Genomic DNA, 11,969 nt, shown 5'->3' with positions numbered 1-11,969 from the left:
ATGGAGAGAGCCATCCCTGCCCCAGCCCATTCAAAAAAGCACTTTCCACACTTGTCACTTGTATACAGATTCCCCCTCTCCCTCAATCATTTTATAGGCAAGCCGTCCTCAATTTCCACCCCCATTACCCCACCTCGAAACCGCAGTAAGAGGCCAACCCCACCCCATTCCCCTTGGACAGTCCATCCCGCGGTCTGTCACCATCCAGATAAGCAAGCACTACCACATGAATGGCCCTCACATTTTTGTTCAAGAAAACTAATTGCTTCCCTTACTGCTTATATTTGCTTGTTTTTGCAACTCACAAAGTGAATCTAAAAGTCCTTGGTCCAAACTTTTTATTTATTTGTTTTACATTGTGGGATCTGAGAGGACGGCTTCCTCTTCCTGTCAGGAGACTGTTATCTCACTCATGTTATTTCCAACATTAAAGTAAAATTTCCCTGGCACTGATCCTGATGTCATAGGTGGTTTTTCCTCACAGTCCCGGACAGAAAGATATAAAAACAGAGGCTCCACAATATAATAATAGTTGAATGGTCTCAAGTTGCAGTGGGGGAGGTCCAGGTTGGATATTGGGAAACACTTTTTCACTAGGAGGGTGGTGAAGCACTGGAATGCGTTACCTAGGGAGGTGGTGGAATCTCCATCCTTAGAGGTTTTTAAGGTCAGGCTTGACAAAGCCCTGGCTGGGATGACTTAGTTGGGGATTGGTCCTGCTATGAGCAGGGGGTGGGACTAGATACCTCCTGAGGTCCCTTCCAAACCGATTCTATGAAAGAAAGCAAGAAAGCAAGAGCCCCGGCACTTGTGAATGTTATGTGCTTGAGTGTAACACTAACTCCCCATAGCCAACAATGTTCCTCGTTGCCACGTTCCACACTTCTGAAGTGTTTGGGCATGAAGACAAGTCAATCAGTCTGTGCTAAGGATTATTTCAGATGAGTTGACAGGGTTGGGCTTTGCCCAGCGATTACCTTGGAATGTCTGAGTTGGAATCCATAACGTCTGTAGACTCCTAACGTGGCGTTCCAAAAATGCAAGCAGTCACTTTCACACCTGGGATTTGCATTACCATAACTAGAAAAACAAACTACTACTATGAATAATAAGAGATACTTTGGCCAGAAGGTTTCAGAAGCCAAATAAGAGTTTCATCCACAAGCTATTTTTATGGTGCTCTAAGGTTCCAGCTCAAGGAATTCAGAATAAAATAATAAGGATTGCAAGTATAAAATAAAGTCAGATCCCTTAGTGGCATGGACCCTCTGTATATGCACATAGTACCTTCCACTTGAGACTCTTAAGGTCCTAATAAATATTAATTAACTGAGCCTTATGTCACCACCATGCCAAAAGGCAGTAATATTATCCCCATTTTACATATAGGAAACTGAGGCACAGAAGAGAGCTTGAGTGACAGTCCAAAGTTACACATAGAGTCTGTGGTAGAGTCAGGAATGTAGCCCAAAACTCCCAATTCCTGGTCCCCCTGTGCTTCCACCCTCCATAGGCTAAGGGCTTGTTTGCACATGGAAGCTGTAACTGTTTAATGTAAATCAGTTTAGTTAAATCATACAACTTGTAGGTGTGGACTCTCATAAAATGATTTAAAACTGGTTCTATGCCTTTAGCTTGCACCTGTACATTTACCAGTGCAAGCTAAACTGATATAAGCCAGGTTCAAATGACATAAGTGTGTCTGCACACAAAGTTGTACCATTTTAACCAAATCAGTATTAAAATCACACCTATAATTAAACCAGTCTTAGTCTGTGTGTGGGCCAGGGCTGATTCTGTGTAAAGATCCCAATTCCCTTCTAGTGACTGGGTAAGGAGATGGCCTCTGCTCACGGTCAAGGTACATCTATCCTCCATCTTGGGAGAAATCAGACATGAAGGAACGACAGTGGTGGACCCAGCCCAGAAAGATGTGGATTTGGTTGTGAGGCTTTGGCTATGAACCGTCTCAAAGTCTGGGCACGTTTTTTCTCTTGGGGTTGGGCCAGTGTCTGGGGAATTTCCATCTTTCAATTGCTGAGTAAAATTAGACCTCCAAAGAGAGAGACTTCCCCAAGAGAGGCCAGGTGTGCTGGTGCAGTAGTGTTGGATGGGTCAAGGTTAGCCAGACCAAACTCCTTTCCCAGCGTGAGCCCCAGATCTGTCCATGGACAGAACACCGTAGGGAAGCCCAGCAAAGGGACAGCCTAGCAGAAGGTTTATTTATCTTGGTCCTGCCCAGGTGACCGTAGAACACAGTAAGAAAGCCCCAGCCCCACTGTCAGTGCTCGGGTTGGACCAGCTCCACTGCTCAACCCGCTACCCACATTGGATCATACTTCCACCAGCTGTGTGCGCCACTAATCCAGTCCTACAGGGGCTATCGGGGAGAACGCAGCTAGGATGCTGCATTTCCTTTCCTCTCCCCATCCCGGATATAGTCATGCGCACACAGCACACACACGCAGGACAAAGCTAGGACGGAGGGAGCAGACCACACACAAGAACGGAACTTCCCGCCACCCCACAGCATTGCAGAGGCTGGAGGACTCCTATAGCTGTCCATGGTTATAGCAGCCTGCATGGATTTGGGGGCTTTAATTCCTGCCTGAATATTCCCACCCAGGGCCGGCTCCAGCTTTTCTGCCGCCCCAAGCGGCAAAAAAAAAAAGCCGATCGGCGGCAACTCTATAGCACCGCTTCATTCTTCGGCGGCAATTCGGCGGCGGGTCCTTCACTCCCTCTCTTCCTCTTCGGCAGCAATTCGGCGGCAGCTCAAAGAGGAAGAGAGGGACTGAGGGACCCGCCACCGAGTTCCCGCCGAAGACCCGGAGGTGCCGCCCCTTTGTATTGGCCGCCCCAAGCACCTGCTTCCTTCACTGGTGCCTGGAGCTGGCCCTGTTCCTAGGTTTATCTCAAACACTGCCCCACCTTCAGTGTCACACTAGGGCAGTGGTTCTCAAACTTTTGTACTGGTGACCCCTTTCACACAGCAAGCCTATGAGTGTGACCCCCCGCCCCTTATAAAGTAAAAACACTTTTTAATATATTTAACACCATTATAAATGCTGGAGGCAAAGCGGGGTTTGGGGAGGAGGCTGACAGCTCACAACCCCCTGAGGGATCACGACCCCCAGTTTGAGAACCCCTGCACTAGGGTTATTTATTCAAGAGCTGGGCTGTTCCAGGCCTGGGTGGGTGTGGGGGAGAAAGCTACTTAGATCTTGGCTCATGTGTTATCTCTGAACATCAGGCAGCTGTTTTCCGCCAAGGACAACCAAAGAGGGCTGGGGAGGGGAACAAAACAAGGAAGCTTGCAGGCTGGCCAACATCCATCTTCCTCAGCAATACAGGATCAAGGAAGAAAAGGGCCTAGCCTCCTGCATGGAATTTCTCCGGGAGTTAGTCACAATGGGCACGTCTACACTGCACAAAAACTCTCGGAGCCCGAGTCAAATGGCTTGGACTAGCAAGGCTCGCGCTGCAGGGCTGTACATAGCCGTGTAGAAGTTCAGACTCGGGCTCGATCCCAGGCTCTGAGACCCACCCCCCTCGCCGAGTTTCAGAGCCCAGGCTCCTGCCTGTGCCCGAAGGGCTACGCTGCCATTTTTAGCCCGGCAGCACGAGCCCAAGTCAGGTGACCTGGGCCCTAGACTCACTGCCACAGGGTATTTCTGACGTGCGGACGCGACCTGTGTGCCTTCCCTGACTCCCAGCCCCTCCCACCTCCACGCAGAGAGCCATCCTCCTGCAGCCCAGAAGCGCTGCAGGGGGGATGAGACGGCTCCCTGCAACGCAGCACAGATTCCATGAATAGTGTCAGCCACTTTTTGTCTTTCCAATCCCTTGTACTGACAAACTTTTACCCGGAGGGACACCAGTTGGCCCAGGGGATTGGGAGTGAGCTCTGGGGCCTTTTGCTCCAGTTTCATCCCTGCCTCAGAGGAGGAGGCATTACCACGTGCGGGCCTGGCCGCTTCGGTGAGACTCCATCCAGTCACTTGTGGCCACATCACAAAGCCGTTGCGCTGTCTAGCATACGAGATTTGACTTGTCGGCAGCTTCCGAAGAGAGGCTGAACTCTCCAGACAGCATTAGGTACCGTCTCCCACACAGCAGGTCCCAGCAGGACAGTGCAGAGGGACTTTGGTTGGAGGAATGGGGAAAATCTGCCCTGCAACTGGCTAAAGTGTGACACTTCTGGGGATAAATAATGCCTTTGCTCCAGCCCGGTCTTGTCTCAAGCAGTTTTACTAGCCTCCTGCAGGTCCTCCTCCATGGCGGAGGGCCCTAAACAGGATGTCCTGTGCCAGGGCCTAGGACAGGAGGGCTCATGAATGACATTCAAAATCATGAACCATAGAGTTGGCCGAGAATTTATTTTTCCCAATGAGAAGTTGCAACAAAAACATTAAAACTCGGTTTTGTTAAAAATTCTCATAGAAATTTTTCAGATTTTCATCAAAAAACCTAAAACTAGAGATGGGGGGGGGGAGGGGAGAAGTCAGAATGTTTTCAGTGAAAATGGAAATCTTTTCATGAACATTTCATTCTGTCAAAAAAAGGAAAAACCTTTTGGTCAGAAAAAATATTTTCAACAAAAAATGTAATGAATAAAACCGACCAGGCTTTTTTTGGTTACCCCATCTTGAAATTCAAGAACAAGGCATCCCCATGGGCGGATGTCTAGAGGCACATGACTCATTTTAGGTGTCTGAGGAGTTAGATCCCAGAGCGGAGATGCAAAACTAGGGCAAGATCCACCCCTGTAAGTAATGGCATCTCCCTAGGGGAGAAAACCCTAAATTCTCCAGAGAAGTCATTGAATCTAGAGCCTCCACAAGGAGGCTCACTAGAAAACCAGTATTAGCCCTGGAGTTAGGCACAGATGGTGGAATCCTGGCTCCACTGAGGTCATTGGGAGTTTTGCCCTTTGCTGTGACAGGATGAAGAACTCCCCAGGGAGTTTGTCTTCCTGCTGCGTTTGGGAACAGATCCTTGTGGGAAGGTTTTTGTTTTGTGAGACACATCCTGTAACTCCGGGGGAGGAAGGTTAGTGTCCCTGGGTTTCGTTTAGGGGAGAACGGCTCTGGATAGAACGTTTCTGAGCAGCGCCGGAGGAGGGGAGTTTGTGGTCTGTGACTTTCAGAGTAGTGCCCTAGCTACACCCACTGCGCCGCATCAAAATCAAACAGCCAATCAGTGTAGAACAAATAAGAAACCCTCGGCCCGCACCACTGGGGTCTCCCCATTGGCCTGGAGCAGCGAACCGCGGCCAGTGGGAGCCGCGATCGGCCGAACCTGCAGACGCGGCAGGTAAACAAACCAGCCCGGCCCGCCAGGGTACTTACCCTGGCGGGCCGCGGGCCAAAGGTTGCCGATCCCTGGGCTAGATATTCAAAAGAAGCAATTGTGATGGTGACTCTGGGTTATGAGTGGGTGGGCCGCACCTCTGTGTCCCATCGAGCCAGGGCTATGACTGACATTGTAGCTTTAAGGGTGCACCCATGGGGCAGGGGAAAGAGTGCAGGTTTGTCACAGCCCCGTATAGAGAAAGGCACCAGATGCAAAGTCTGGAACCTGATGTACAGTTCCAGGGTGTTTGGAGCTGGGGCTTTGGTGCAGACCTGTCTCAAAGATCCAGTTAATCAACCATCAGGCTTCAGGGCATAAACTGACATCCTGCAGGGGCCAGGAGGGAATTCCCCCCCCCCCAAATTGCCCATCTGGGTCGATGCCGTTTAGCTGTTCTCGCCTTTCTCTGAAGCTCCAGGGATTTACTGAAGCCTGCCCTTGGAAACGTGCCCTTCCCTAGAAACAGTTTTTTGCCCTGGTGTTTCTTGCCTGTTTACAACATTTCTGTTTTGTATAAGCTTCAAATTCTACAAACTGACATAGGAGGCGGAAAGCCCAGAATCAGCGACCCTAGCTTCATGCTAGGCACACGCAACCCCAAGACCAGCACTCACACCTCCTGGGGCTCTCAGGTCTCCGCCGCACTCCCTGCAGCCACACGGGTGATACACACCTGCCGAGTGCCGTCAGTAAATGTATGCGGAAAGACACGTTCCCTGTCAGAGTGACCCAGGCCATTCTGGACACAGCCGCAGCAGCCACTGACCTGCTGCTCGCTGCCTCCATTTCCTTTGGCTATCAGTATGATTTTTACCTAGTGTCTTTCATCCCAAGTGATCCCAAAGGGTGTTCCAAACGACAGTGTGTCCATACAGCACAACTGAATGCAGTTACCTCTGGGGTGGAGGGTGGCAGGCAGCTGACATTTTGGCCAAGGGCACAGGGACGAACATGTCTACTCTTGCAGAAAAGTGCTAGGGGTTCTTTAACATCTGCACAGCGGCTCAGTGTTTGGGGGCCTAAACTGCATGGACCTCAATTGACCTGCCTGGCTAGCAGGACAGGGCTGTCTCTACCTTGCCAGCTTCAAACCCAGGGAGTCCATGTAGTCAATGCTCAAACCACTGAGCTATCCCTCCCCCTCAAACCTGAGCCTTTGCTACCAAGTCATCCCCACCCTGAGTGATTGCTAATAGCCCTGAAATAGCCCTGTCCTGCAAAGAAGGGGGGTTATTTCAGTGCAGACAGACAGTGTCTATTTTAAAAGCAGAGTTGTTTGGACAGTTCCAGTCGGGTACCTTGTGTGGACAGATCCAATAAGAGCCCTACGTCCCCACCCCACTGCTCTTTGCAACACTCAATTAGCATCTATGTGCAGAGGAGGCAGAACTTTCCCCTGGCTCTTTTCAGGAATGGGTTGGGAGGGGGGGGGAGCAGGGAAGGAAGCAGTTTCCCTTCGCCTGTCTGGGGAGGGGGATTCCTTGGGGACATGAGTAAGGAGCAGGGCTGAAAAGGGACACGCTCTGCCTGTGCACTCACGCCTTTCTCAGAGCTCTGCCAGCTGCGTCTGAACTGGCCAGGTCAGCTCTTCCCGACCTCGCAGATGGAGCGAGGAGGAAAAAGTGTGTCACTCTCATTAGTTCATGTGTATTTCTGGTCATGAAGTTCTACTCCCCAACAAGGGCGGGACGCTGGAGCGGTGGAGTGTGGGCCCAGGACCAGCATAACACAGAGTTCCCAGTGTGGGAGGGAAGCCTGCACACAGAACATCACTTGAAATGAAATCTGCCAGTCACTGCAGCTGCCTGGACACAGGGCGCAGAGGGCCAGGTCTGAGCTGTTCTGTGTGTTCCTCTCCGTTTCTGGGAGGAGCTGTGTTTGGATCCAGGATGGCTCCTTGCACTTGGAGTAACACTCCCAGCAGAGTGAAAGGACAGCTCTGTGCACAAGGGAGCACTGATGTCACTGCTAGACGCTGGAAGTGCAGAGTGCTAGCTGGGGCCCAGGCTCTCGTCTCACCTGGGGGGGGGGGTATTGTCCTGCCAAGGGACCCGTCTGCGGTTCCAGAGCAGCTGGCTTTGGAATAAAAGCTTGGATGGTCTAGGCCGCGAGCGGAAACGCAGTGTAAAAGGGCTTCGGGATGCTCAGCTGTGGTGTGTTGTTATGGGATGTTTGGATGTAGCCGGCAGAGATGCTTTCACACAGTCCTGGATCCGGGTGCGCTACCTGGCCCTTACTGCAGACCCAGAAATGGTTATTTGGGGAGCTGTTCGTTTGAGCTTACAAGTGCAAGACTTGGGCCCCCAACTACACAGACAGACTGGGGTGCCCCAGTCTGAACGCTGGGCTCCCCTTAGGGTCTCCATTGCTGTGTCCTCAGAAGGGTGGGGGGAGGGCACGAACCAATCGTTGCCCCCAGACATCACTCAGCAGCAGAAGCAGACGGACTCTCAGACAGAATCACAGCAAAGGGGGCTGACGGGGAGCGGGAAAGGCTGACGGGGAGCGATTGGAAAGGACCCCAGGTCCCCAGCTGCAGGCACCGTGGGTGTGCAGTTACTAGTGCACATGCAGCCAATGCAAAGCACACAGTGCACCGAATAGCTTTGAAATTCCAGTCCCGTGCATCTCCTTGGGCCTGAACGTTACCCCTGGCTACGGGCCCCTGCCCGCCAGGGTATCATGAGACAAAATCCCGTTATAGCAGGCAGGGGATCAGGACATCACATACCAATCCAGCCAACAAAGCAATGCGATCCCGTTGTCTGCTTGCCACACTGACAAGTCCCTCACGTGCATCAGCTGCATATGAAAGAATCAGGAGAATTCTGTCCCCCAGTGAATCACCCATCGAGTGGCTCCTCCATACTGGGAGCAGGGAATCATCGGCAGGAGGTGCAGTCCCCCGTACACGCCAGCCACTTAGACTCTCCTGCCCTCTGCATGCTGGTCTGCTCAGGACACCACAGCCCCCAGCCTCTGCCCTGCTGTGGGGCCAGTGAAGGCAGATGTGGTGCCAACACTGGGTCTGAGACTCGGCTGGTTCAGTAAGGGGAGCTACCTACAGCCAATGCAGGGAGAACGGGGGCCAGCAGACACATCTGTAAAGGGTGAGGGGTGCTGTGCCATGGGAGGCTGGAATAGCGCTCACGCAGGGTGAATTGTCCTTCCCCTGGCCCGAGAGGCATTGTCCCCAGGACTATCAGAGCGAGAGGCCAGAGGCAGGGTGTGCTAACGAGGCCGTTTGCTCTGGCAGGGCCGTGCCCCATCGAGTCGTCGGGAACCAAGTCCCATTTCCCCGTCTCCGATGCCCTCCAGGAGTCAGCATGGAGCGCGGTCGTGGACCATCAGGATGGAACCTCTCTCTCCTTGTTGATTTACTCCCCTCCCGATGCCCGGATCGGCCGCTATACCCTGACCCTGGAGGCCTCTACAGGGTACCAAGGCACTAGCTTCAGGCTCGGAGAGTTCATCTTGCTCTTTAACCCTTGGTGTCCAGGTGAGATTGTCATTCATCCATTTAAGTTGCAGGGGTCTCTCCAAAATGGAGATGGGCCAGACTCGGAACAACAGCCTCTGGCTGGGACTGCACAAGCCCGGAGCTGAACGGCCCACGCTGGCCTCTCTTGGATGGGCCGAACCGACACCAGCGCCAACTCTGGGGAGGTTTGAATCTCCAGCTGTGCTCCAAGCCAGGAACCCTCTAGCTCCACCCTAGAGCCAGCAGCCCTAGAGACTGCTGGTTCCCCTTCCCACGCCATAGGAACGCACATATTGTCGGACGCCTGCGTCCCGCTCCAAAGGCTGAGCAGACCTGCTCCCTCCCTGGAAAATCCCTGACAGTGGGTGCAGTCTGGTGCGTGGGAAGAGCGCGGACTGGGGGTAGGAGCCAGCCTTGCCACTGAATCCAGAGGTGGGATGAACTCTGCAAGATGCAAGGGGACATCTCAATTCCCACCCCTCGCCCACTCGCTGCCCTGCTCCCACACTGCCATGGCCATCGGGACACAGGTTATGGGGCAGAACACGCAGCTCTGAATGCCACTATGTTAACGAGCCAGCCAGGGCACACATAAAGCCACCACTAGCCCTGCTGAGATCAGACAGCAGCATGTGGAGGGAGGGACCAATCTCTGGCCATGGTTGGGCAAGTGACCAGCCAGGTTTGCTTGCCCGCACCTTGTTCTTGTCCCCCACTGCTCTCCCCATCAGTGCGAGGAATCTGCCCCCACAACTCTCCCGTCCAAGTGCAGCCTGATGTCACCCAAGTGAAATACCAGGCCTAAAATGACAAACTTCCTGAATTCCAAAGCGTTCTGTGCTGACTTGTCAGAGATAAGGAGTTTAGAAAGTTTCACTTGGCCACCGCTGCACGGAACACCAGGGCTGGCAGGAAGTTTTTGCAATGAACAGATGACACAGAACATTTGGCCACATTGTTCAATGTTTTTCACTGAAACAAGAAAAACCAAAAATCTCATCGACAGGAATATTTTTCATTTTCTTGCGTTTCCCTCCCTCTTTCTCTCTTCTTTTTTCTTCCTCTCCCCTTTCCAGTGGGAAAAAAGACGGGGATGGGGAGGAGACGGGTACACAAGCAAAGCCCCCCCCCCATGTTACATTTTAATTCAAATCTAATCGCATTGAAATTTTTCAGCAAATTCCATGAAAAAGGTTGCCTGCGACACGCACGGTTTCATTTCCTTCAGCATTGCTCATGGGAAATCGCGGCCACTTTGCTCGATGGGCAGCTGTGGGGCGATGCCAGTTCATGCCAGCTGAGGATCTGGCCCAGTGGGGTTAGAGCCGTGGGACAAAGCATCACCACACAAGCCCAGAGAAGGATTTTCTCCTGCATCCTTGGGTCATGAGTCCTAGGCTCTGTGCTGCTCCAGCAATGGTCCAAACTCTGCAGCCTGCAGTAGAGGTATTGCTAGTGTCACTGCAGTACTTTTCCCAGACGGGATGGGGGGCTGCCCCGGCTCTGCTAGTTCGTGGGTGCTGGGATGAGAGGATCGAGGGGGGAGAGCGTCTCACAGTGTTCTCTCCCCCCCTTCTCCCCACAGACGACTCTGTCTTTCTCGAGTATGAAGACCAGCGGTGTGAGTTCGTGCTGACGCAGCAGGGCCTCATCTACCAGGGATCTCTGAAGTTCATCGTCCCTACTGCCTGGAATTTCGGACAGGTGAGTCTCCAGCCCTGACTCCTCTGCCCAGTTACAGGTACTTGGGGCCCAGGCTGTAATCTCTGCCCAGGAACACGCACATGGAGTTCCTCCAGGTGGAGCATCACAGTACAGCTAGTCAGAGTCTATTCTGCAGGATATCACCTCTAAGGGGCCTGCAGGATCCCTCTGGAAACAACAGCAGAACCCACCCACTACTGGCAGATAGCATCATGAATAGCCTGTCTAACGTCCCTTTATCTCACGTGTGCAGCAGCCGGTGAAGCTGACGGTTCAGAGCTCCAGCCCCAACACACAGAACAGGGTTCGCTGCTCCCCCAACACGTCCCATCCCACGCGCCTGGCAGCAGGTGTCAATTTCTCTGTCCTCTGATAACACCTCAGTGGAAATCTCACACCACCTGCCTCTAGAGGCAAATTAAAATCTCATTTCCGGAGGGGAAAATGCTGAGTTCAGATCCCCGGAGCAGCCCATAAATCCTTAGCCAACGAGGCCTGGGAGAGAGGCCAGGACAGAACACTCCATAATAATGGCAAAAACACCCTCTGTCTGGGAAACATATGGAGGGGCCTTTGTAAGATAACCAGCTCCCCTCCCGAGTTACAGTGCTGATACGGGGACTGCCAGCACCATGAGTTCTGCCCGGTCAGGAGCATGTCACGTCTGCATTTCAAATGCCTTTGGCCATATTGGGGCTGGGGCTGCAACTGGCTCCCAGCCACGTCCCCCCACCCGTGAGCTCGAGAGGGCTCCTCTCTCTTTGGGGCTGATTCTGAGTGGGGTGAGTGACCTGCAGTTCCCAAGGCAGACAACAGAGCTGCAGCTACACCTATCTCATAGAGCTAGAAGGGACCCCGAAAGGTCATTGAGTCCATCCCCCTGCCTTCACTAGCAGGACCAAGTACTGATTTTGCCCCAGATCCCCACCTGGCCCCCTTGAGGATTGAACTCATAACCCTGGATTTAGGAGGCCAATGCTCAAACCACTGAGCTATCCCGCCTTCTGAGCGCCAGGGGGTCCTGTCTGGGGTGGAGCTGAATCAGGGGCTTTCCAGCCTCTTAGCATTCACCGCCACTGCACCCCTGAATGCAGCAAATTCCTCCTCCACTGTTACAAAAATCACCCTGGGTCCCCAAAGTTCCCTGGCTCCTGGTCGGTTGTGCAGAACAGCAGCTGTCACTCAAGCCCAGCTCCTCAAAGGCACTTCTGAGCGCCAGCTGCCCAGTGCAATCCTCAGCCCCCGGCTCCCTGCACAATGCAGGGGGAGAGTTCGACGCTGGCTGAAGGGTTTGTCCACACAGCGTGTTAGTGCGCAGCGAGCGGGGGCGGGAGACATTCACAGCCGGCCTTGCCAGGCATCGCCTTGCCATGCAGACAAACCCTAAGTAAGGACTCTTCAGAAACCAGCGGGGTGGGGAGCTGCCTAA

The 11,969-nt window shown here is 53.0% G+C and overlaps 1 protein-coding gene across 1 annotated transcript in view; it reads left to right on the top strand.

Annotated features, from left to right (window-relative positions):
* TGM2 (transglutaminase 2) overlaps positions 1–11,969 on the top strand; it is a 35,556-nt gene that overhangs the window by 9,552 nt on the left and 14,035 nt on the right. The window contains exons 3-4 of the mRNA XM_024215438.1: positions 8,612–8,854; positions 10,422–10,540. Of these exons, the coding sequence (XP_024071206.1) occupies positions 8,612–8,854; positions 10,422–10,540 (362 nt within the window). The remainder of the gene's footprint in view (positions 1–8,611; positions 8,855–10,421; positions 10,541–11,969) is intronic.

The sequence above is a fragment of the Terrapene carolina genome, unplaced genomic scaffold (assembly GCF_002925995.2).
Source record: "Terrapene carolina triunguis isolate 2854851 unplaced genomic scaffold, T_m_triunguis-2.0 Scaffold130, whole genome shotgun sequence".
Lineage (NCBI taxonomy): Eukaryota > Metazoa > Chordata > Testudines > Emydidae > Terrapene > Terrapene triunguis.
Note: the sequence above shows the minus strand (reverse complement) of the source record. Positions and strands in the feature narration are given on the sequence as shown.